At 35.3% G+C, this 24458-nt stretch overlaps 1 protein-coding gene across 4 annotated transcripts in view; it reads left to right on the top strand.

Moving 5' to 3' along the window:
* Positions 1–24458, top strand: part of SIL1 (SIL1 nucleotide exchange factor) — a 328425-nt gene that overhangs the window by 233993 nt on the left and 69974 nt on the right. For all 4 annotated transcript variants that reach the window (XM_031953358.1, XM_031953360.1, XM_031953359.1 and 1 more), the window contains 2 exons: positions 9400–9493; positions 11769–11960. In XM_031953358.1, the coding sequence (XP_031809218.1) occupies positions 9400–9493; positions 11769–11960 (286 nt within the window). The remainder of the gene's footprint in view (positions 1–9399; positions 9494–11768; positions 11961–24458) is intronic.

The following is a 24458-nucleotide window of genomic DNA, read 5'->3' as shown; positions in this document are numbered from 1 at the left end:
CATGTATAAAATTGACCATGTAATAAAATTTCCACTTGGGAGGTCTCACAACACACATTAATTTTGGTATTGGTATAAAATTATATCTTGTCAGGTCTTGCCCAGATAATTGTTGTCCTTAGTGGCCTTTTAAAAAATTCTAGCCAAAGCATTATATAGGGATAAGGTTTTGGGTTTTTGGGAGGTTCCCCTCTATCACACTTCTCCTTGATGAAGGACTGCTGTGGGTCCTCTTTTGGTAAAAACTGATATTTAAGGATTTTGGTGACTCTTTCAACATTGGATAAAACCAGTTCAACTTCTCTCAAAGTCTTGAGCTTCTTTTGTAAAGCTTTGAATTTAAAGCACTGTCTCCCTTAAAATGTCATATAACAATTGTAACTACTAGGTAGTCAATAACACTGTTTGCATCCTTGGATATCTCCTATCAATTTCTGAAAATCATTCAAAGTTTTTACCTTTCTGTTCTTAAGGACAGTTTTAATTTAGACCTTAGGGTATCTTAATCCTAAAATTGAAAAAGGAGCATGTCTTTGAATTTTTTCTGGTGCTATGTATAATTTCAATTTTATTTTCATGGTCTTTTTGTAGTAATGTTTCCAATTGTTCCTGAAAACATCCCAATAATATCATCCATATAATTAAAGCATAACTTTTGGGAAGCTTTTTCTTACTGGAGCAAACAGGCAACATACATTTGAACAGTAGGGCTGTTTTTTCATTCCTGTGGCAAAACTTCCTTTCACATCTTTTAAAGGCTCCCAGCTAAAGCTGGGCACGAAAAGGCAAATTTTATATCCTCCTTATCCAAGGGGATAGAATAGAAACAATCCAATTCTATGACCCAAAGAGGCCCTTTCAGCCTGAGTAGGAGATGGAAGTCCAGGCTGAAGAGTTATAGTTTCATCTGTTCTTCACCTTTCTTAAAACTTTAACATTTTCCATTTTTCCAGATTTCTTTTTACAACAAACACGAATTCAAGGACTTAGAAGGTTTTAATGTCCTTGGTCGTGCTCCTGTACTATATCTAATAAGGCCTAATTTTATCGTTATAGGGCCACTGTTCATCCACATTTGGGTATCAGTTTTCCATTGGTAAGAACAGGGTGATGGAAGGTTTTCAACAGCAGCCCTGCTTAAAAAAAGAAGCTCATTTTAACCCTTTGGTAAACGTCCTTTTACAGATTGATGGGATTTTTTTCAACTATAAAGGTAAAAACCCTGTTTTGTTAAAGTCCATCTCTAGGGGCACCTAACTTTGCTTATTGATCCTCCCTGCCAGCAAATTCTGTTTTAATTTTGGATGACTGGGCCAATTGGCTTAATGACCGAGATCTGCCCTGTGTCTAAACCTTCTAATGGTAGGCCATTCTATAGATTGAGCATAGGTCTGTCATTATTAAGCTGCTGTCCAGATATTGCTGGTTTTTGGATCTGGAATCAATTGACTATCACCAGGTTGCTTATTAGGTTCTGATGAAAAACCTGATGCTACTATTTCCCTTGATAAGTCCCTTGCTTTTGGTGACTGGGATATTTTCATTCCCCTTTTTCCCACATCAGGGTGGATGGACACGTTTTTGCTTTCCTCAGGAGGTAAAATGGTCAAGCCTACTGTGCCTGGAGGCGGGATCAATAGGCTGGAGAGGGGAACAGATTTTACCTCTCCAGGGGTTCTCATTGTCTCAGGCCAACTCTATTCTCCAAATTGTAGTCCCTTTCTCCCATCAGGTTGCTTCCTGGCTGGTTGATTTTAACCCTTTCCCATCATTGGCTTCCGGCTGATTGATCAATTGGGTATTGGACTTCTAGGCACTCTTGGTTTCCCATTGGCTATCTGCCCCAAGTGTTTTTCCTGGGGCCCTGGGGCGGGCCCCTCATCCCGTTCCCTGAACCTGCATTTAGGAAGGGCCCTGTTTTTTAATGGGGTACTGGGTCTTGTTCTCCCCACCCTGCTTTCTCATTCTCCTCTCCAAATTTGGCTTTCAGATGCTGCCATGTGGTAAAGTAGGGCTCCTCTGAATCCCTTGCGAAGGGACCCTGTCCACCATGTTGGGATCTTGGGAAGTCCCACCTAGCTCTAAAGGCAGTACTGTGGCCGCGTTTAGAACTCCTCAAAGGAGCATCCTTGAAGTCCTATATAATTTTTAGATCATTAGCATTTTTCCCTTAAAGTTGCCTTATTAAAAATCTGTTATGCATTTTCCCCATTAGTTCTTGTGATACAGTCTGCAAATCCCACAAAGTCAGCAAAGGGTTATTTGGCCCTTTTGTTATTTTTTGAAGGCCTCATTTTCATTTTTATTTGGAAACAAAGCCCCGCTTTGATAGCATTAGCAAATTTGCCTTACTGCTTGGAATAATTAATCTGTACTGTGACATCTGCATAGGGAGCTATACCTGTTAGTGGGTCATAGGTGATTGCAGCATGAACTGCATTTTGACTGTTTTGTTGGGCTTGTATCCTACAGCGCTCATTATATTCAGAAAGCCACATGTAATTTTGTCCAGATACTAAGCATACCCTTGCTATAGATTTCCAGTCATTAGGAGTCAAGATTTCAGAAGCTAAATTCTGTAATAGCATCTTAACATAAGCTGATGTAGCCCCATAAAGAGTGCAATCCTTTTTCAGGTCTTTGAGGATTTCTATGTTAAAAGGAGGGTATCTTCAACTTTCTTGACCTGAGGAATTAAACTGGGAAATTACAGGAAAAATATGTGTTTGGAGTTCTCCCACATCTATACCCTTTTCTCTGGCCTTCATTAAGCCCTGTTGCAATCTACTCATAGGAGTAATTGGATGGCAGGCCTTCAACAGCAGCCCTGCTTAAAAAAAAAAAAAAAACTGAAGTACTCATTTTTAACCCTAATTGTTGTAAAACGTCTCTTCCCCACAGATTGATGGGGATTTTTTTCAACTATAAAAGTAGTAAAAACTCCTGTTTTGCCTTCAAAAGTCCATCTCATAGGACTTTTGAACTATGAGGGGCTGAACTATGAGGGGGCTTGTTGGGCTTTTGTTGGTGCTGTCACTGGGCCCCTTCCTCCCCCTCCCACCCCACTGCCCCTCTTCTCTCCATCCCAGAGGGTGGAGTTGTTGGAGGAGAGTCAATCACTTGCTCCTGAGGTGGGGCTGAAGCTGCCTCCTGAGGTGGAAAGTCACCATGCCCTGTGGAGATTTGGTCACTAATCTCTTCATTGCCTTCCTCCTTAATATCAGGCCTCCCTCTTTGGCTACTCTGAGCGGGAGCAATGGGTTTTTTCTTTCTTCTAGGGATAGGATTTCTTAGTGCTAACTGAATTATATTGTATAAATAGAATGCCTCGATGGAAATTGAATGAGGACTGTTTTCACTGTAATATGCGGACATCTGTTGTCCAACCAGGCACCAGTTATCTTGAGAGATCTGCTTCTCCTCTACAAACCAAGGGGAGATGCGGTTTAATGTACCTAGAAGTCTAGCTACCTGTTCCCAAGTTATAAGTAGCCCTTGTCCTTTTATCAGCTTAAGCATGCTTTCTATAGCGCCACTCGTGGGTGGGGTTGAAGGGGTTGGGGGTGGGGATGGAGAGTCTTTAGCTAGCATTTGTCCCATTTCAGCCAAAAAAGATTACTAGTTTAGTTTTTTAAGAAAATAAGTTCCCTGTTTGTCTATTAACAATACTCACCCAAGTTCCTGGTCACTGGAGACTTCTTCAGTCCTTGGTTCCCACCATTGGGCGCCAAATGTGAAGACCGCTTATTTTAAAATCAGCTGGAGTCAGGAATTCAGGTTAGGGGAAAATCGTCAGTCTTTATTCTCAGTGAAAAAAGATCGGAGGTGGAAGAGAATGGGCAATACTTGTGTGTAGCTGAGTCAAGAAGCTGGCTAGACCAGCAGCCACACGACCAACAGCTACGAGCATGGAACCCAGGCTCAATCTCTCCCAGCCTCTCTTCCTGTCTCTCTGCCTCCACCCACCAAAATCGCCATTTCCTGTACAACATATCAGGACTTGCACAGAGAGTGGGTGGGGGCCATTCTTTATCCAAGCATGTATATTAATATAGTCCAATTACTATTTAGCCTCACGTGCTTGGGACCTCAGTGCATCAACTCAAGCCTCAGCCCATTACAGGTATTGCTAAGTTAAAGGGTATATACTTTTACAACTAATATTCCAGATTGCTCTCCAAAATAGTTGGATCAGTTCATTGTTCCACTAAAAGTGTATATGTCCTAGTTTTTTCATATCCCCTCCAACATTTGTCATTTTCTCCTCTCATTTTAGTTAATCTGATAGGTCTGAGATGATATTCCAAAATTGTTTTAATTTGCATTTCTCTAATCAATAATGATTCAGAGCATTTTTTTGTATGGCTGTATATCACTTTGATTTCTTCATTGAAAAACTGCCTGTTCTTATCCTTTGAAACATTCATTTTTAAATATTTTCACTCCCAAATTCTCCTAGTCCCCTTGCCTCCTCCCGTCCTTGAGAAGGCAGACAATTTGATATAGATTATACATGTGCAGTCGTATAAAACATTTCCATATTAGCCATGTTTCAAAAAGAAAACACAGACCAAAAACCCTAAAGAATAATAAAGAAGGTAAAAAAAGAAAGTATGCTTTAATCTGCATTCAGACTTCATCAATTCTTTCTCTGGAGGTGGATAGCATTTTTCATCATAAGTCCTTCAGAATTGTCATGGATCATTGTATCATGCAATATTTTCTAAATTTATAATGCAAGGCACTATAAACATTAACAGAAAAATAGTATCATGGAAATATCACAGGAAATACCAACAGAACTTACTGCCAGTCAAAAAACATTAATCTAGTTAAATGTATCTTACATGGAAAAGCCTCTCAATTTATCTACCTGTTTTGACATTTTATGGGAATTATATGGAAAAAGCAGAATAGGTATCAGTTTTCTTATAGTAGCCATAAAAGGTATGGCACTCACAATTACCATTCAAGGCACAGATCAGTCTTTAGTCAATAGGCACAGTGCCTACTGTGTGAGACATTATATTAAGTACTATGGATACAAAATGTGACAGAAGATAGTCCCTGCTTTCTAGAAGTTCATAGTTTTATGGAGGAGACAATGTGGAAACTATAGTGGAAACTATACTAACATGATATATGTAGAAAAAAATTGGAGGTATCAAGAGAGGGAACACATTAGCTTTAAGGGTGAACAAGAATAGCTTCTTCTAGAAGGTGGGATTTTAATTGGTACTTGAAGAGACTTTAAGGAATCCATAGAATCCTGGAGATGGAGGTCAGAGAGAGAGAATTTCAGGGATGAGAAGCAGCCAATGAAAATAAATGTCTAGTGTTGGAACATAGAGTATCTTCTAAAAGAATGGTAAGGAGAAAGATGGGAAGGGAACAGGTTATGAAGTGCTCTGAATGCCAAACAGGATTTCTTGGAGGGGATGAGGAATCACTAATGTTTATTGACGAGGGGAGTGATATATAAGTCAGGCATATGCTTTAGGAAGGTCAATTTGATAGCTGTTGAATTGAAGAATAGAGAGACTTGAGGGAAGAAGAAGGCTATTGCATTAGTTCAGGCATGAGGTAATAAAACCCTGTAACAAAGTGATGGTTTTGTCAAAGGAGATAAAAGGACATATGTTATAGTGACGTGGTGATAAGAGGAACTTAGGAGCTGAAATTTACATCAAAATTGTAATCCTTGTTGACTAAGATGATGGTGCCCTTGATAATAAAAAGGGAAGTTTAGAAGATGGGGGAGGCTGTGAGGGAAAAATCATAGTTTTGATTTTGGACATGTTGAGTTTAAGATGTCTTTGAGGATGTCTTATTCAAAATGAGTTGGAGTTGGATGTGGGATTGTAGAGTTTAGATCCAGATAAGTAAACATGAGAATGACTTAGTTGGAGCTGAATACACAGGAACTGATATGAACTCCAAGTACAATAATGTAGAAGTTGAAGAGAAGGGGTTCTAGGTTAAGAGCCTTAGGAGAGAACTACTTAAAGATCTAACCAAAACGGTAACAGTGAATGTTGAGATGCACAGGATGAGGATTTGGCTAATAATGTTATAAAAACCTAAAGAGAAGAAAATATCAAGTAGAGTGTGGTCAATATTGTCAGAGGCCACAGAGGAGTTGCAAAGGTTTAGAGTTGCGAAAAGACCACTGGATATGGCAAATAAGACATCAACTGCTGCTAACTTTGGGGAGAAGTTCAGGTCTAATGATAAGATTGGAATCTAGACTGTGGTGATAAGAGTGAGAAGAAAATAAGTGGGGACACTTGCTGTAAAATGCTCTTCTCAATTTTGTCCACAAAAGAGTGAAGAGACATTGGATGATAATGAGCCAGGATTGATAAATCAAGTGATGACCAACCAAAAGAGGTTTGCCATCAGTCATCAGCTATGGCCAGAGTTGGTGGATTGAATTGGTCTTGGATTGTGGGGGCAATGAGGTTGTAGAACTTTCCCTTTCTCTGAAAATTTTAAAATGAGAATTAGCCTGTGATAAGAGTTTCCAGGTTTTCCTAAGTGATAGCTAATACATTATCCTTGGTATTGGATTTTCCTCTATTCCTCTATTAAACAAATCTGCCATTTATCTATTTAACACAAATAAGAAGAACTGTTGGCAAATCCATTGTCTGCCTCTCTGATGGATGCCTCGTCTCTTCAGAGTTGAATGGTCAGAGTTTGGCTCAGCTCCAGGGCACTTTTCTGCAGATTATTTTTCATGTCTTGTAAAATTTCTTCCAACATTTTCTTTCTTTTAAATATGATCTTATTGATGTGTTTTGTTTTTTTATTCATCTTTTCCTCTTTTCTCACAGAGTTGTCTCATACAACAAATAATTACTTTTTAAAGATAATAAAAAAAAGACAAATAAGAGAAAAAAATCAGCATAACTGATCAATACAATGAAAAAGTCTGAAGACACAGATGGCTTGTGGATCTTTCACTTCTACAAATGGACTGAGAGTGTCATATCTTTTCTTTTGGGTTATGCTTGATCTTTATAATCTTGCTACATTGAGTTTTTATTTTATGTATGTTGTTTTTCTTTCTATTTACATTGTTATATTTATTATGTATATTGTTTTTAGGCACTTTTTGCTTCACTATATATCAGTTCACATAGACATTTTTCTGCTTTTTTATATTCATCACATTCATCAATTTCTTATAGAGTGCAGTAATATTGCATTCCATTCGTGTACCAGTTTATTTAACCATTTCTCAACTGGTGGGTATCTTCTTTATTTACTGTTATTAGCTCTCATAAAAAGTACTGTCAAATATTTTGATGCACATAAGAACTTTCTTATTAATGGACTACTTGAGGTATAAGCCCAGTAATATTTATTGTTTTTTGAATGATTCAGCCTTACTTTTGTGATCACAGGTTGATCTCTCTCTCTACAAGTGAAAGCCACAAATTTCATATCACTATATGAATAGACAATTTTTAGACAAAAAAAATCAAAGCCATTTCTAATCATATGAAAAAAGGCTCTAATTTACTATTGATTAGAGAAATACAAATTAAGACAACTTTGAGGTACCACTTCATATCTCTCAGATTGGCTAAGATGACAGGAAAAGATAAATAAATGTTGGAGCAGATAGGAAAACTGGGACACTAATGCATTGTTGGTAGAGTTGTTAAATGATCCAACTATACAAGAGAATGATTTGGAGCTATGCCCAGAAGTTTATCAAACTGCATACCCTTTGATCCAGCAGTATTTCTATTGAGTTTGCATCTCAAAGAGATCATAAAAGAGGGAAAGTAGTAGCACTTTTTGGGGTGGCAGGAGACTAGAAATTGAATGGGTGCTCATCACTTGGAGATTGGCTGAATAAGTTATGATATATGAAGGTTATGGAATATTATTATTCTATAAGAAATAATGAACAGGCTGATTTCTGAATAGCCTGGAAAGCACTTATACAAACTGAGGCTGAGTTAAATGAACAGAACCAAGACAACATTGTATAGAATAACAAGATTATGTCTTATTTCAATAGAGTCTCATAGGACTCTATTGAAGCTCATTCTGACTTTTGCCATGCAGGGCTGCTATTACCACTTCTAAAACTCTCACCACTAAGAAGAAAAACCACAATAAGAAATGAAGCACAATGTGTTCTAGTGAGAAGGCACTTGGCCTTAGAGTTAGGACATACACTGGCTTGTGGCTCTGGGTAAGTCACTTAAAGTTCTCAATGTACTGGACAGTTCTCTGAGGTGGAATTCTTATTGAGAGCCTTTTTTTATTGGTGTAATGACAGGTCCAATCAAGGAAGAAACTGATGGGACTTGCCCCTTTTCAACAATGTGGTCATTCAAGGCAATTCTAATAGATTTGGGAACGAAAATGCCATTCGCATCTAGAGAGAGACTTTTGGAGAATAGATGTAGATTGAAGTATAGTATTTTCACCTTTTTGTTGTTATTTGTTTACTTTTTTCTTTCTTGTGTTTTTCTTCCTCTTTTGAACTGAATTTTCTTATACAATAAGACAAGTATGGAAATATGTATAAAAGAATTGCACATATTTAATCTATATCAAATTGCTTGCTGTCTTGGGGAGCTTAGGGGGAGTTAAGGGAAGGAGGGAGAAAAATTTGGAGTAAAAAGTTTTACAAAAATGAATGTTGAAAATTATCTTTGGACAAATAAAATACTATTTTAAATAAACCAGGGGTAGTTACATGATCTCAGACAAAATTAAAGCTAAAATAGATTTAATCAAAAGAAGAAAAACAGGGAAATTATACTGTATGTCAGCCATATTGTTCTGGGTTAAATCTGGGATTGTATTTGCTTTCCTTTTATTCCCAGATCTCTTGTAATCAAAGTCCTCTCATGTGCACATGAATGCTTATCACATATTCAGTCAGTTCTTTATTTTTTAGGAGTTGTCCTTTTAGCAATTGAGACTATGTGCTTGACAAATAAAAAGGGAAACAATGGTCACAAAACCATTTGGCAGTTGATATCAGGGTCAGTTGTTATACAGTTTAATATCTGCCATATATGTAACTGCCTTTAAGGAGTCACTAGTCTGTGCTATTCATAAATAACAACAACTGTGGACTAATTTACATAGTATTTAATACCAGCAGAAGAATATACACATAACTCCCTTTGTGCAGTCAGCTCTTTGGTAATTAGTGACTATGGCTGATCATCTTAAATGCAATAGAGCATAATGTGAAGTGTATCTGGGTGTCTCAAATACAGAACTGGTCTCTTGGCTCTTTTCTTCCTCCTTTACTTTGAACTCTTGGGTATGATGTGCAGGTGAAGCCTGATACAGCTCCCCAGTGGGGAGCTTTTCCATGAGAAAATGGTTCTTTTTTACTACTTTGGGATTGTATTTTGTTAGGTTGGACCTCAATACACATGGTTTCACAACTCAGGACCTCAAGAGTGCTCTTGAAAAATTCAAGGAGGGAGCAGGGGCTGAAAAAGAAGATAAGGTATGTGCTTTCTTCACAAGACTCTATTGAAGCTCATTCTGACTTTTGTCATGCATGGCTGCTACTACCACTTCTAAAACTCTTTCCACTAAGAAGAACAACCACAATAAGAAATGAGGCACAATGTGTTCTAGTGAGTAGGCTCTTGGCCTCAGAGTTAGGACATACACTGGCATTGTGGCTCTGGGTAAGTCACTAAGCTTTCAATGTACTAGACAGTTCTCTGAGGTGGAATTCTTATTGAGAGCCTTTTTTTACGGTGAAATCACAGGTCCAGTCAAGGGAGAAAAATCAGCAAATAATAACAATTACAGAATAATTTATGTAATTTATGTCATACTTAATGCCATTAGTAAAATTATCTTGAGGACTATAGTCTGTTTGTTCATTCATTCATTCATTTATTTATTTATTTTTGCTGAGGCAATTAAGGTTAAGTGACTTGCCCAGGCCACATAGCTAGGGGGTATTAAGTGTCTGAGGTCGGATTTAAACTCAAGTTCTCCTGACTTCAGGGCTTTCTATCCACTGTGCCATCTAGGTGCCCCCAAGGACCATAGTTTAAAAGGTAAGCAGTTACAGCTCATGGTTTGGCATATGACTCAGGGAGGTACCCATTTCTCTATTCAACTTAGCCACCTTTGATTCAACCTTGTTAAAGAGAATCCTTAGGGTTGGATCCTATGACAGGATCTCTCTATTTGGGCCTAAAGAAGGAAAATTTGAAACTCTGCATGGTCAGTTTCTTTGCAAAAAGGATGGTCCTTTTTTCAATTAAGCTCTTTCATTCTCTTTGGATGCTGTTGCTAGGGGATGCTTATGGTGGGTACAAGAAAAGCCATAGATAAAGAGATGAGCAATTTGTAGTTGATTGCTTCTTGTCATCCTGATTTTATAAATATCTGTGCTATTTACTTTTTCTTGGATGATAGAGATCATATTACTTGAGACAAAACCTACTTTGTTCTTTCAGAGTTTGTGAATATTATATTCTGCAACTGGAATGAAAAATAGGAACCATCACATGTTTGAAATAGTAAATTAGAAATCTTTTCCCACCTAACAGCATAACTTGATCTCAGAAATACTTTGTGTACATATATGGAGAAAAGTGAATATAGAGTATTAGGGATTTGGGCACAGTACATGCAGTAATTTACCCATTTCAAACAGTCATACAAATTGTACACCTGTGACAGTAATGACAGTGATTTAATTTTCATCAGTAAATTGTTCTCACTTTTGACAGCTTTCTCTCAGCCCACAGTTTTTTTCTTTCCTAGATTTCCTTGAAAACTTATGTCAGGTGGGAATATAAATATGGAACAGAGATTGAATTTTAGGATTTTTGACCATTGGCATCCCATAAGTTTCATGAAGAACTCAATGTGCTAATTTCCCATCCCAGAGCTAATTAACTATTTACATTTAGAAATCGTGCAACTGCAGAAAGGAGAAGGTTCCATTCTCTATCCTAGAAGACTTACATAAGGACATTGTTGCTATTTTTTGAGCCTACAAATCAGAAGCCCCTTTTTTAAGTTCTTGCAAATATATTCTAAATGTCTAAGTATATGGAGATTGGTTCCTGGGGTCCTCTTACCTGGACATAGTGGAAAGATTTAGAATTTTAGAAAGTGAAGAATCAGGACAGGTCCTGATGTCCTCTTGGGCATCAAAAGTTGTGGTAAAGGAAATACTTGACAAGATAATTTATACTTTAAAAAAAAAATGTCACATCTGTTTCCAAATATATCCATCCTTCCCCTTACAAAGAAAACCATCCCTTATAACATATTTTAAAAGTGGGGGAAAAAAAGCAGCTTAGTAAATTTAACCAACACAATGATTATAGCTGACAGTATATGTAATATTTCATGCCCACTGTGTTCTCTATTCAATCCCTCAATGAATATAGGAAAGTGCATTTTTCTCAACTCCTTCCCAGGGCCAAGCTTGGTTATTTTATTTATGTAGAATTTAGCTTTTTTCTTTTATCTAAGTATTTTCTTGGCTATAAAGTGGCCTGCTTTTATTAAACCTTCAGGAACTTTTAAATACCTCCAATTCCTCCAAATTGACTCCAATTCTCTCTTATAGTTTCACCTTCTTTTCTACTCACTCTCTGCCGTCTTCCCTCATAGTCTTTGCTCATACTCTTGCATTTTTTTCTCATGCTTTCTCTTTTATTGATATGTGATATGTAGGACCCTTAGGGGACTGATGATCTTGAACCAATTCTTCTTTGTCTTGTATGTGTCCTTATTTTCTCTAGGCCCGGCAGGAAGAGGTCAGGCAACGTTTCCGTCCTATTGAAGATCTGAAGAAGGACTTTGAAGCCTTGAATGTTGTCATCGAGAGTGATCTTCAGATTATGGTTCGGTTGATCAATCAATTCAACAGCTCCAGTACCACTCTGGAAGAGAAGATAATGGCTCTCTATGACCTGGAATATTATGTCCATCAGGTGAGCAAGCAAAATGTACTGAATAAATAACCTCTAAGATTGATTTCCCAGTCAGTTTTGAACAGGCCTTTGTCATATTACTCTCCAAGTGTATAGCATGTTTTTGCCCAGAAGGGTCAGAACTCAATTTTGTGCTCTCAATGGTGGACTTCTTTCTATTGGGGTTGTCATGGGGTATGTGAAGAGCTGGCCAGGGGAAAGACATATTAAAATATGTGATCCCAGTCAAAGATTTTTTTTTAATTAAAAAAAAATGAATGCTAGTTATTTTTACATGTAATTGGAAAAGAAGGCAATATTATTCAAAAATAAAGGAAATATTAGCTTGAGATAAGTAAAATTTGGAGGTATTTTCCATTCTTCTTTTATCTCCCTCCCTGTAACTAGTCCATTACCAAGTCTTAATGTTATCTCTTTGAAATCTGACACATCAGTGCCTTTCTCTCATTTAAATGCCACTACTTTAATTCATGTACTTATCACCTATTTAATTGTTTTTCAAATCCCTCCTTTTTTCAGTCTTTATGACATCCACTTTCCATTGTCACCATTGAATCCTCTCTGTAACAAAAAATGATGATCACACTGCCTGAAAATGCAACCCTGTCTGATATTTCTTTCAATATTGTGTGTACATAGTCTCCTACTACATCTTTATCTAGAAAAGGGAATGTGTTTCATCAGCTTTTCTTTTGGAAAGTATATCGATTATTGCACTTAATCAGATTTTGGTGGATTTAAAATGTTTGTAGTCATTAGATATATTTTCCAGAGATATCCCAAATCTCAAATGTTCAAAACAGAATCCATCCTTCTTTGAAACTTTACTCCTGTTATCTCTTCCATATTGCAGATGTTGGGGTGGGGTGCCTCTTGTGGAGCTAGAAAATTCTCATACAATTTTTTGGCTCTCCCTTTGTATCAGAAAAGTTTGAATTACCATGATATTGAAAGATAAAATGTTTTGATATTATACAATGCTATGTATAGATTTTATACATTTCTGAAGTTTTTAAACTTTTTCTGTGTCATCTATGGTTTCCATAAAATTCTCCTAAAATTCCCATTTAATTTCTTATGCCCACCTGTGATATATTGAAACTGGAGTTTCATGCTATGGAAGGGATAACTGTGTTTCTGTTGAAAGGCACCATGATTGTGCTAATTGTCCAGATTTATAATCTTGTTTTCCTTCATTTCTCACACTTCCTTGCCTCACATGTCTATTTCTTGCCATTTCTACATTAACATTTACATTTGACATTCACACTGCTGTTACTTTAATTCAGGCCCAGCTCTTACCTTGATTATTGCAGTATTCTCATTGGTTCTCCACTCCAACACTCTTCCTGAGTCATCCTATCCTTTTCATGGCTACCAAAGTGATTTCCCTTAAGCACAGGTATGACAATTTTATTCTTCTATTCAGTAAATTTAAGTGGGTATTATCTTTTAAAATCCTTCATAACCTTTCTTCAACTTGACTTTATGACTTCATTGTCTGTTACTTCCACTCCACATACTGAGGATCCAGATGTGCTCTTCTCTAAACCCATGATGTACTTTATTCTTGTCTCTTCCTTCTCCTTATAGAGTCTTTCTTTCCCTTCAAGGAACCAAACATCACTTTCTGCACCAATTTTGTACACTCTCCCCCTTTCCATTTCCTTGTATTTTACTACTTTGTAGTATTCATTTTATTTGTATTCATTTATATTTATTTGCTTTTTATTTATTCTGAATACATACATATCTGTCTTCTCTTCTACAATGTAAGCTTCCACAATTTGGGATTGTATTTGTAACCCTAAGATCTGTAATAGTCCCTGGCAAACAGTAGATGTTTAATAAATATTTATTAATTTTATGAGTGGATGCCCATCAATTGGGGAGTGGCTCCACAAATTGTGGTACATGATGGTAATAGAATATTATTGTTCTATAAAAAATGATAGACAAACTGATTATAGAAAGGCCTGGAAAGATTTACATGAAATGATGCTGCACAAAACAAGCAGAACCAGGAATATATTGTACACAGCAACAGCAAGAATGTTAACTATGAAAGGCTTGATTCTTCATAGTGGTTCAATGATCCAAAGCAATCTCAATAGACTATGGACAGAAAATGCTATTTGCATACAGAAAAAGAACTAAGGAGACTGAATGTAAATCAGCACATGCTATGTTCACTTCTTCTTTTTTTTTTTTAATCTCTCCCATGCTTTTCCCCTTTTGCTCTGATTTTTCTCTCCCAAATGATTCATAAAGCAATGTGTATTGAAAATAAATAAACTTACCACAGTTTTTAAAAGTATGTTAATTTTATATAATTCTGCTATTTCTACTTTTTTATTCTGCTTTCATTTATAAATGCTATACCATGTTTCTCTGAATTCTTTATATTCATTCCATATTGTATAATAATGACAATTTCCTCAGAAAAAGCCTAACAGAAATGAAAGGGATATTATTGGGCCTTGTGTAGGAAAAACCTCAAGGTGCTTGGTTAAGAAGGATTTCAGAGGACATTGCTATTTCTTCTTGACATCCAACAAGGAGTTTTAATATGATTAGACCGGTGTGATAATTACTTTATCTGAATATTATAACATTGTTTGTTCATCTGTTCCCCAGTCTGTGGGTACTTATTTCCAATTTTTGGCTGCTACATTGATTTTGGTATTATATGGAGCTTTTTATTTGTCATTGATTTTTTGGGGCATTTTCTAATTAATGAGATTACTGGTGCAAAAAGTATAGAGTGTTTTCTCACATGATTTCAAATAGTTTCCCATAGACCAATTCAATTTACTTCAACATTATTTTAATTTGTCTGATTTCTTACCACATTGACTATTTCTGCCTTTCTCAATGTTTGCCAATTTGATGAATGTGAACAAAACCCTAAATTTGCCTTACTTTATTTCTAACTGCCAGGCTTGGAGTCAAGAAGTTTTATCTTTCAGAGTTCAAATTTGGCTTCAAACACAATAGTTGTGTAACCCTCGGCAAATCACTCAAGTGATTTTTGCCTCATTTTCCTCATCTGTCAAATGAGTTGAATTAGGAAATGGCAAACCACTCCAATATTCTTGCCAAGAAAACCCCATATGGGATTATGAAGTATACTTAAAACCACTGAAAAATGACTGTACAACTACAACAATAACACTGTGATTTGGAGTAGTTTTTTTCATATACTTGTTTGCACTTTTTGGAACGCTCTTTCTAACTTATGACCATCTAACTATTGTGGAATAGATCTTCCTGATATTATTCTTGCAGTACTTTTCATTCTTTTGTATAAATTTGCACTTAGCTGCCATTTTGTCTTTTATACCTGCCTGTTTAGGGGGCGAGGGATAGGAGGCTAAGTAGAATGCTGTTTTATTATATTGTAGTACACATTTAGCATTTCAGTATATGGTGCTTTTTTAGCTTTAAATTTTACTTTCTTCCACTTCTGTCTTTTTATTTTGTTTTGTTTTACATCTATGTCATTTTACAATACCCATCCCTCTTCAGAGACCATTTTCTTTCTTTCTTTTTTTTTTTTTTATTATTCTAGCTTTTTATTTACAAGTTATATGCATGGTAATTTTTCAGTATTGACAATTGCAAAACCTTTTGTTCCAACTTTTCCCTTCCTTCCCCCAACCCCTTCCACCAGATGGCAGGTTGACCAATACATATTAAATATGTTAAAGTATAAGTTAAATACAATATATGTATACATGTCTAAACTGTTATTTTGCTACACAAAAAGAATTAGATTTTGAAATAGTGTACAATTAGCCTGTAAAGGAAATCAAAAATGCAGGTGGACAAAAATAGAGGGATTGGGAATTCTATGTAGTGGTTCATGATCATCTCCCAGAGTTCTTTCCCTGGGTGTAGCTGGTTCAGTTCATTACTGCTCTATTGGAACTGATTTGGTTCATCTCATTGCTGGAGAGGGCCACGTCCATCAGAATTGATCATCATATAGTGTTGTTGTTGAAGTATATAATGATATTCTGGTCCTGCTCATTTCACTCAGCATCAGTTCCTGTAAGTCTCTCCAGGCCATTCTGAAATCATCTTGCTAGTCATTTCTTACAGAACAGTAATATTCTATAATATTCATATACCACAATTTATTCAGTCATTCTCCAGTTGATGGGCATCCACTTAGTTTCCAGTTTCTGGCCACTATAAAGAGGGTTGCTACAAACATTCCTGCACATACAGGTCCCTTTCCCTTCTTTAAAATCTCTTTGGGATATAAGCCTAGTAGTAACACTGCTGGATCAAAGGGTATGCACAGTTTGATAACTTTTTGAGCATAGTTCCAAATCGCTCTCCAGAATGGCTGGATGTATTTACAATTCCACCAACAATGTATCAGTGTCCCAGTTTTCCCATATCTCCTCCAACATTCCGCATTATCTTTCCCTGTCATTCTAGACAATCTGACAGGTGTGTAGTAGTATCAGAGACCATTTTCTCATTTTTTAAAATAATTTTTATTTTCAAAATACATGAAAAGACAGTTTTCAACATTCATCCTTGCAAAACTTTGTGTTACAAAATTTTCTCCCTTCCTTCCCTTCCCCTCCCTTCCTTTCCTTAGAAAGCAAGTAATCCAACATATGTTTAAGCATGTGCAATTATTCAAAACATATTTCCATATTTATCATGCTGCACAAGAAAAATCAGGTCAAAAAGGGGGGAAAAATGAGAGAAAAAACAAAAACAAGAAAACAACAACAAAAGGTGAAACTACTATGTTGTGATTCACATTCAGTCCCCATAGTTCTTTTTGTGGATGCAGATGGCTCTTTCCATCACAATCTATTGAAATTGGCCTGAATCACCTCTTTATTGAAAAGAGCCATGTCCATCACAGTTAATCATCACATAATCTTGTTGCTGTGTACAATGTTCTTTTGGTTCTACTCATTTCACTTAACATCAGTTCAAGTAAGTCTCTCCAGGACTCTGAAATTATCCTGCTGATTGTTTCTTATAAAACAATAATATTCTATAACATTCATATAACATAACTTACTCAGCTATTCCCCAACTGATGGGCATCCACTCACTTTTCATTTCCTTGCTACTATAAAAAGGGCTGCTGCAAATATTTTTTGCACATGTGGAGACTATTCAATTATAATTAACATAGCAATGAAAACTGACACTATATGGAACAATCTTCTCTATTGAAAGGAGGGATGTGTGTTTAATCATTATTTCCCTGAAACTAAGATTAGACACTGTATAATTTGAATTTTATGTCTTCTGTTATTATTTTTTTACATTATTATAGTTCTTTTACATATTACTCTCCTTTCATCTTTCTATGTTTTCCACTATTTCATAGAAGTCTTTCAGTATTTCTCTGAATTTCTATCATTCACATTTTTGCATGTGTAATAATAGTCTGTTATGTTTATGTACTGTGATTTGACTTGCCATGTATGGGTTATTTGGAAACTGTTATACTGCTATGAGTATTTTGGTCTATATGGCACTTTTTTGGCTGTTATTTTACCTCCTTGGTATAGAGGCTTAGTAATGGTACTGCCCAGTTCAAAAGTTATACATATTTGTAATTTTAAACTGGCCATGAAATTCCCCTTATGTCTACTTGTCTTCCTCAAGGCCTTTACAGCCTTCTTTAAAAAAATTTCTTTTTCCAGCTTTAGAATTTCATTCTTAGTAGCTATTTATAATTCTTCTGTCTTTTTTTCTAGAAAGATTATGACTTAATCCTTTTGAAATCTCTCCCTTTAAAATGAGGGTACATGGCAGGTAGGCTGACTGCATTTCCTCTTCTTTCTAATCATTAACTCTAAGATGGAGTGGTGGCCATTTTTTAATTTCCAAGGTCTACTAATTTGGCATTTTCTTCTTCCTTGCTGAGGCTCAGGTCTAGCTTAGCAGGTACCTATTTGTTTCTGATGAAATGAGTATCTTTTTCTCTGGCTAGAGTTCTCTCTTTGCTTGTCTCGTTGCTCTGCCCTTTTTCTTTTTTACTGATTTTGTATAAAAGGAGACTAGAAGCAAGCCATGTGGAGTTTAGTTTTGGCTCTTCCAAATATAATTTTGGGAAAAACATAACATTCAAGATTATTTCTACATATTTAGAGAGGCAGAATAATCCCAGCTCCACCCTCTATCACAGAGTTAGTTTGAGCATAAAAAAGCAAGCTGTATACTAATATAAGCAGTTTTGACAATCTTGTGTATATTTTAATCAGTAGTAAATATAGTGATTATAAGGTAGTTGTTGTCATAGTTCTTTTTTGAAAACAGAGGTAGCAACTACTTTACAAACAGATTTCCAAATACTGTTTGTGACATCCCTTTTTTGTAGTGGCCAGGAACTGGAAATGGAGTGAATGCTCATCGGTTAAAGAATGGCTGAATAAGTTATTGTATATGAATGTTATGGAATATTATTGTTCTATAAGAAATGATCAGCAGGATGATTTTAGAGAGGCTGGAAAGATTTACATGCTGATACTAAGTGAAATGAGCAGAACCAAGAACCATTGTATACAGTAACAGCAAGATTATGTGTTTCAAGATAATTACAATAGACTTGGGATGGAAAATGCTACCCACATTCAGAGAGAGAACTCTGGAGACTGAATATAGATTGAAGCATAGTATTTTCACCCTTTTTTGTTTGTTTTCTTGCTTTTTCTCTGTCATTTTTTCCCTTTTGATCTGATTTTTCTTACACAACATGATAAATATGGAAATATATTTAAGAGAATTGTACATGTTTAACCCATGTCAGATTGCTTGCTTTCTTTGGGGCTAGGGAAGGCAATAAGGAAGGGAAGGATAAAATTTGGAATACAAAGTCTTACCAAAGTGAATGTTGAAAACTATCTTTACATGTGTTTGGAAAAATAAAATACTATTAAGAAAGAACAAACAAGACTGCCAAAATTTTAAATATATTTAGAGGAAGTAATAAAGATTAGATGAAATTATATAGGTAAGGCTTAAACCATTATATAAATTATATAGTACCCACAATAATACCCATCTTCCCCAGGATGAAACTCTGTTGACTTAAGCTTTATTTTATGTTGGGAAAATCAAAAAGAACAATGTGAGGAAGAATGGGCCAATGAATTGGCTTGCGGAGTTTAATCTAAGTACAGAAGACCTGGAAAGAGAATAGATTAATTAACAAGAGTTTCACTGCAGTCTCTCATTTTGTTACCTCTTTTAGTCTTCTGCTTTGTATGGGATAGGTTGGAGAGAGTTTAAAGATCACTGGCAGACACAAATGTGTCTGTCTGTTTCACTCTCAGTAGAATTGATTGCAGAGAAATTCCTTACTATCAGACAGATACACATTCTTTCCAAATCATCCAGTATTCCACAGGGAACTAGGAGTCTTTAATCTATCATCAAAGTGGAGGTGTCCACTAGACAGTTAATAGTTGGCAGTCCATGACTAAAGGTAGAAAGACAGTTGTTGAGTCTTATGAATGAATTAGAAATCTTAGGCAGTATTATATTGCAAAAAGAGAAAGTGTCAGAGAGGAAAGAGCTGAGGAGAAAAAAACTTAGGCAGTATCTACATTTATGGTCTAGGGAAAGAAAAGTCAGCTAAAGAGACTGATCAAGAGGGGAAGAAGCAGGATAAAAGATAATTCACTGTCAGAGTCACTAAAAGGGGAAACATTTTCAAATAATATGATGAGTGGTTAAGAGATAGCTACAGAGAAATGGCCTTTGGATTTGTGTCTCATTGTTCATCTTGAAGAGATCAATTAATTTGATTGAGGGGGGAAAAAAAAGAAAAAATATTTTTACTGGCTTTGCAAATTAGAAACTATATCTTGTCAAGACTGTAGGTGGAGGTTTTAGATGATATTGATATGTGCTTCATTATTCTCTGTCCTGGTTAGAGGATATCCAGAATATTGTATTCATTCCTGAAGGACTCTGATGAAGCAAATCATATCTAGAGAAGAGTGACCTGGATGGTTAAAAGAACTAGAAGTAATATTGTATGACACTGAAGGAAGGAGACAGGGATATAATGGAAAGATTGGTACATTTGGAATGAGGAATCATTTGTAATCTTCCTGACCTTGGGCAAGCCCATTATTTCTTCTGTTCTGGGAGAATACTGGGGCCCCGGGTTTCTATTCTAGGACATTGCCACCCACACTGTGAAGTTTTGTTAACCAAAAGTAGAGATGGTGACCCAGAAAGTCAAACATCTGCAATGAAACTAACTGAAAAGAGCAGCTTGGGCTGATGAAAAATGATGATTATGGATTGAGAATTTTATTAGTAAATTCCTCAGAAATAGACAAACTCCTTCCATGGCTCATGGTTTGTGGTTTCATTAAAGACATGTTAAAAAAATAAAAAAAAATTAAAAAACTATGATAAAGAACCTGGAGTTTGGTTCCTAGTTTATTCTACTATCAAATTCTGTGTGACTGAGAAAACCACATAACTTTTTTCGGCCTCAGTTTCTTTTACCCATATGTTTTTACCCATGTGATTAATAAGAATATCTACTTTATGGGATTGGTATGAGGATCAGTGAAATAGCATATGATGCATTTTGCATATAATAAAGCACTATATAATCCTACTTTTTATTATTCCATTTAGATTTTCTTACAAGTCACTTTAGCAAGCATATATTTAAAAAGCACCTATTCTATTCCAGGCTCCACTATAGGCAAAAAGAAAGACAGTTTGTACCCTTAAGGAGCTTACTTACTAATTTATGACACATAAATGGAAGCTGGAAATCCTATAGACAGAGATGGAGGGAGAAAGGAGAAGGTGACAAGGTAGAAAAGGTCAGAGAGTTAGGAACAAAATAGAGAGAGAAGTGAGCCTTGGATGGCCCCAGGTACTTCCTTAAAAATAAGTTTTTATGAAAATGTTCTGAGACCAAAAAAAAGCCCAATTAATATTGAAAAAGTCTAAAAATCTGGACTGTGAACTTCCTATCTCCACAAAGGGATAGCTTACAGTGCCTTCTCATGTCTCTTTATTCAATTCTTACTTGTCTTTATATTTTTATTACATTTGTTTTTTGTTGAGTCATTTTTTTCCATTTACATTGTAGTATTCATACCACATAGTATCATAGCACATAACTTTTTTTTGGTTCTTCTTCCTTTTTTCTGTATCAGTTCATATTCATCTTTTCATGCTTCTCTGTATTCATCACCCACATCATTTCTTACAATCCAGTAATATTGTGTAATATACACAATTTCTTTAGCCATTCCCTAGTTAATGGGCATTTACTTTGTTTCTAAATCTTAACTATCACAAATAGTGCTGCCATAAATATTTTGGAGTATATGGATACTTTCTTGTTATCAGTGGTTCCCTTGGAATATAAGCCCAGTGATGGAATCTTTGGTTCAAAGGGGAATGGATATTTAAGTTACTTATTTGTATAATTCCAAATTGCTTTCCAAAATTGTTGTAACATTTAGATTTAATGGAAATTTCAGTTAAAAAAATAGATTAGAGAGGTTAAGCAATCCCAAGTACCCCTAAATGTATAGATTTAGTATAAATGTAACAGTCCTTTAATAATTCAGGTTAAAGGGAGCAGGAAGGTGGCGCAGTACATAGAGCATCAGTCCTGAAGTCAGGAGGACCCGAGTTCAAATTTGACTTCAGACATTTAACACTTCCTAGCTGTGACCCTGGGAAATCACTTAACCCCATTGCCTCAGGAAAAGAAAAATTCAGGTTAAATTGTTAGAAACCTCTTCCATTTATGAGTAAAGGAATGCTATTAGTCATGAATTTGTGCTGATAAATGTATTTGGAGTAGAGAAGTAAAAGTCATGATGTTCTAGATTCTGATAATGTCTGTCTTTTTCGATAGAAACTTCATTCATTGTATCTGTTTGTATCTTATATAATGGCTATTTCTTGGCGCCCTTTTTCATCATTAAAGTAGAATCTTTTGTCCTGGAGGAAAACAAGTGACCTTTCTATATAAAAATCTATTATCTCATCCTGGGATATTAATTCACTCCTCCTATGCTTGAAGCAACCTATCACTCAGAACAAGTAAGTTTCATTTCTGTTGACAGACAGTACTCCTGTCAGGAGTTGTGTTGCATGCTCTAGATGAACAATGCTTGTTCATTGCATTGATCAGCATTCTTAAATCTTTATGTATTAATTTAATTTTTAAATTAACAAGCATCCCCCCACCCCCAGCCTCTTCCCAAATGAAGAGAAAAAATACATACAATAGAGGTCTTATAATAAAAATGTGTCAAAAGAAATTACTACATAATCTATGTTCAAAAATGTGTCAGTCTCTTTTCAATGAGGTGATTCAGGTCAGTTCTAATAGGTTGTGATGAAGAATGTCATCCTCATCCAGAGAGAGGACTATGGAGACTGAATGTGGATCACACATAGTATTTTCATCATTTTGGTGGTGGTGGTGGTGGTTGTTATTGTTTGTTTGCTTATTGGATTACTTGCTGTCCCCTAAAGGGGAAGGGGGGGGGAAAGGAGGGAGAAAAATTTGGAATATAAGATTTTGCAAGAATGAATATTGAAAACTATCTTTGCATGTATTTTGAAAAATAAAAAGCTATTTATTATAAAAAAACAAAAATGTGTCAGTTGTTTTGTATCTTGAATCAATCAAATTTGCCAGGAATTGAATGGCATAAATCCTCATTCAGCATCCTGAATCATAGTTATTAAGTTAACATTAATATCCATGACTATGAAGCCATTAATGTTTTTCTTTTTTAAAAAAAATTATTTATTTAATATTTTCCACCAGTTACACTCAAAATAACTTTTTTTATATTTGTTTTTAGGATTTTTGAGTTCTAGGTTCTTTCCTTTATCACTACCTACAATATAAAAAATAATTTCCATAAAAGTCAGATTGTGAAAGAAAACATAGATCTCCTACCCTAATGAAAATAAAAATCCTCAAGAAAAATTAAGTTAAAAATAGAGTGAGATAGAGAAATAGAGAATGCTTCAATCTATATTCAGACTTGATCATTTCCTTCTCTGGATATGGATAGTATTTTTCATCTTAAGTCCTTCAGAGTAGTTGTATATAATTGTTCTACTGAGAATAGCAAAGTCATTTATAGCTAGTCTTTCTAGAACGTTGCTATTACTTAGTATGTAGTATATTTCACTTTGTTCATGGAGGACTCTCCAGGTTTTTCTTTCTTTTTCTTTTTCCTGAGAGCATCCTGCTCATCACTTTCCATCTGAGAAACTTGCTTCCCCCCCAAAAAATGTTTTTATACTTACTATTGCTGATTGTATTTCCTCCCATTTATTCTCTCTCTCCTTTTACCAGTTCTCCAAGTTAAACCATTAATTTTTAAGTTATTAAGTCTTTCAAAGTTGTTGTCTTTTAAAGTATTGTCTTTATTGTATAAATTATTTTTCTGGTTCTTCTCACTTCAGTCTGCATTATTGCTGGGACTTGTCTTCTCTCATTTCTCTGAAATTGTCCCTTTTGTTTTTTCATACATCATGATAACATTCTGTTATATTCATATACTATAATTTATCCAGCTAATTCTGCCTTTGAAAGATAGTCCTTTTAATTTCCAGGTCTTTGCTGTTATAGTAAGAGTTGCTACAAATATTTTTGTACATATTGATTTTTTTTTCTTTGATTTCTTTTAGGTATAGTCTTAGCAGTAATATTAATGGTTCTAAGACTGTGCAGTTTAGTAACTTTTTGGACATATTTCCAAATTACTTCCACAAGAAATGTACCATTTCACACCTCTACCAAAAATAAATTAATATGACTATTACTAACTTTGTTATTTTAATATATTGTGATTTTTTTTTTTTTTTTTGCCATTCTGCTGGGTGTAAGGTGGGATTTCAGATTTGTTTTAGTTTGTATTTCTTTTAATTATTTGGAAGTAATTTAAAAGTTTTTTTTTTTCCCACATAGCTATTGATAGCTTGTGTTTCTTTGGAAATTATTGGTTTATATCCTTTCATCAGAAAAACTTGCACATTTTTTTCCCCTAGTTAACTGCATTAAACAACTAATAAGTCTCTTGGGTATAAGTTCAGAATATTTTTCATAATCCTCCATTGTCTTTCTTAAATCATTGATAAAGGTATTGAATAACAAAAAGGCTAACAGAGATCCTAGGATCCATCATTAGAAAATTGATTCCAAGATGTCATTGATCCAATAATGACTTCTCTTTAATTTTGGTTAATTCAAATAATTGGAAATCTACTTTTCTAAACCTATATTTCTCTAGTCTAGTTGTCCTTTCAAAAAATGAGTCTAGTCTAGGTGAAAAATCACAAAAAATTTTAGTTCAGCTATCACTTCTGCCAGTTCTTTCTCTTTCTCTCTCCTCTCTGCTCTTTCTAGGTCTGGTGATTTGAATTCATTGCAGGCAACTAGGAAGAATCGTTATCACCACCTCATTTTTTTAAACTTCACCCCCCTATTGTTTTTTGTTG

Source organism: Sarcophilus harrisii, chromosome 2 (genome assembly GCF_902635505.1).
Source record: "Sarcophilus harrisii chromosome 2, mSarHar1.11, whole genome shotgun sequence".
Taxonomy (NCBI): Eukaryota; Metazoa; Chordata; class Mammalia; order Dasyuromorphia; family Dasyuridae; genus Sarcophilus; species Sarcophilus harrisii.
Note: the sequence above shows the minus strand (reverse complement) of the source record. Positions and strands in the feature narration are given on the sequence as shown.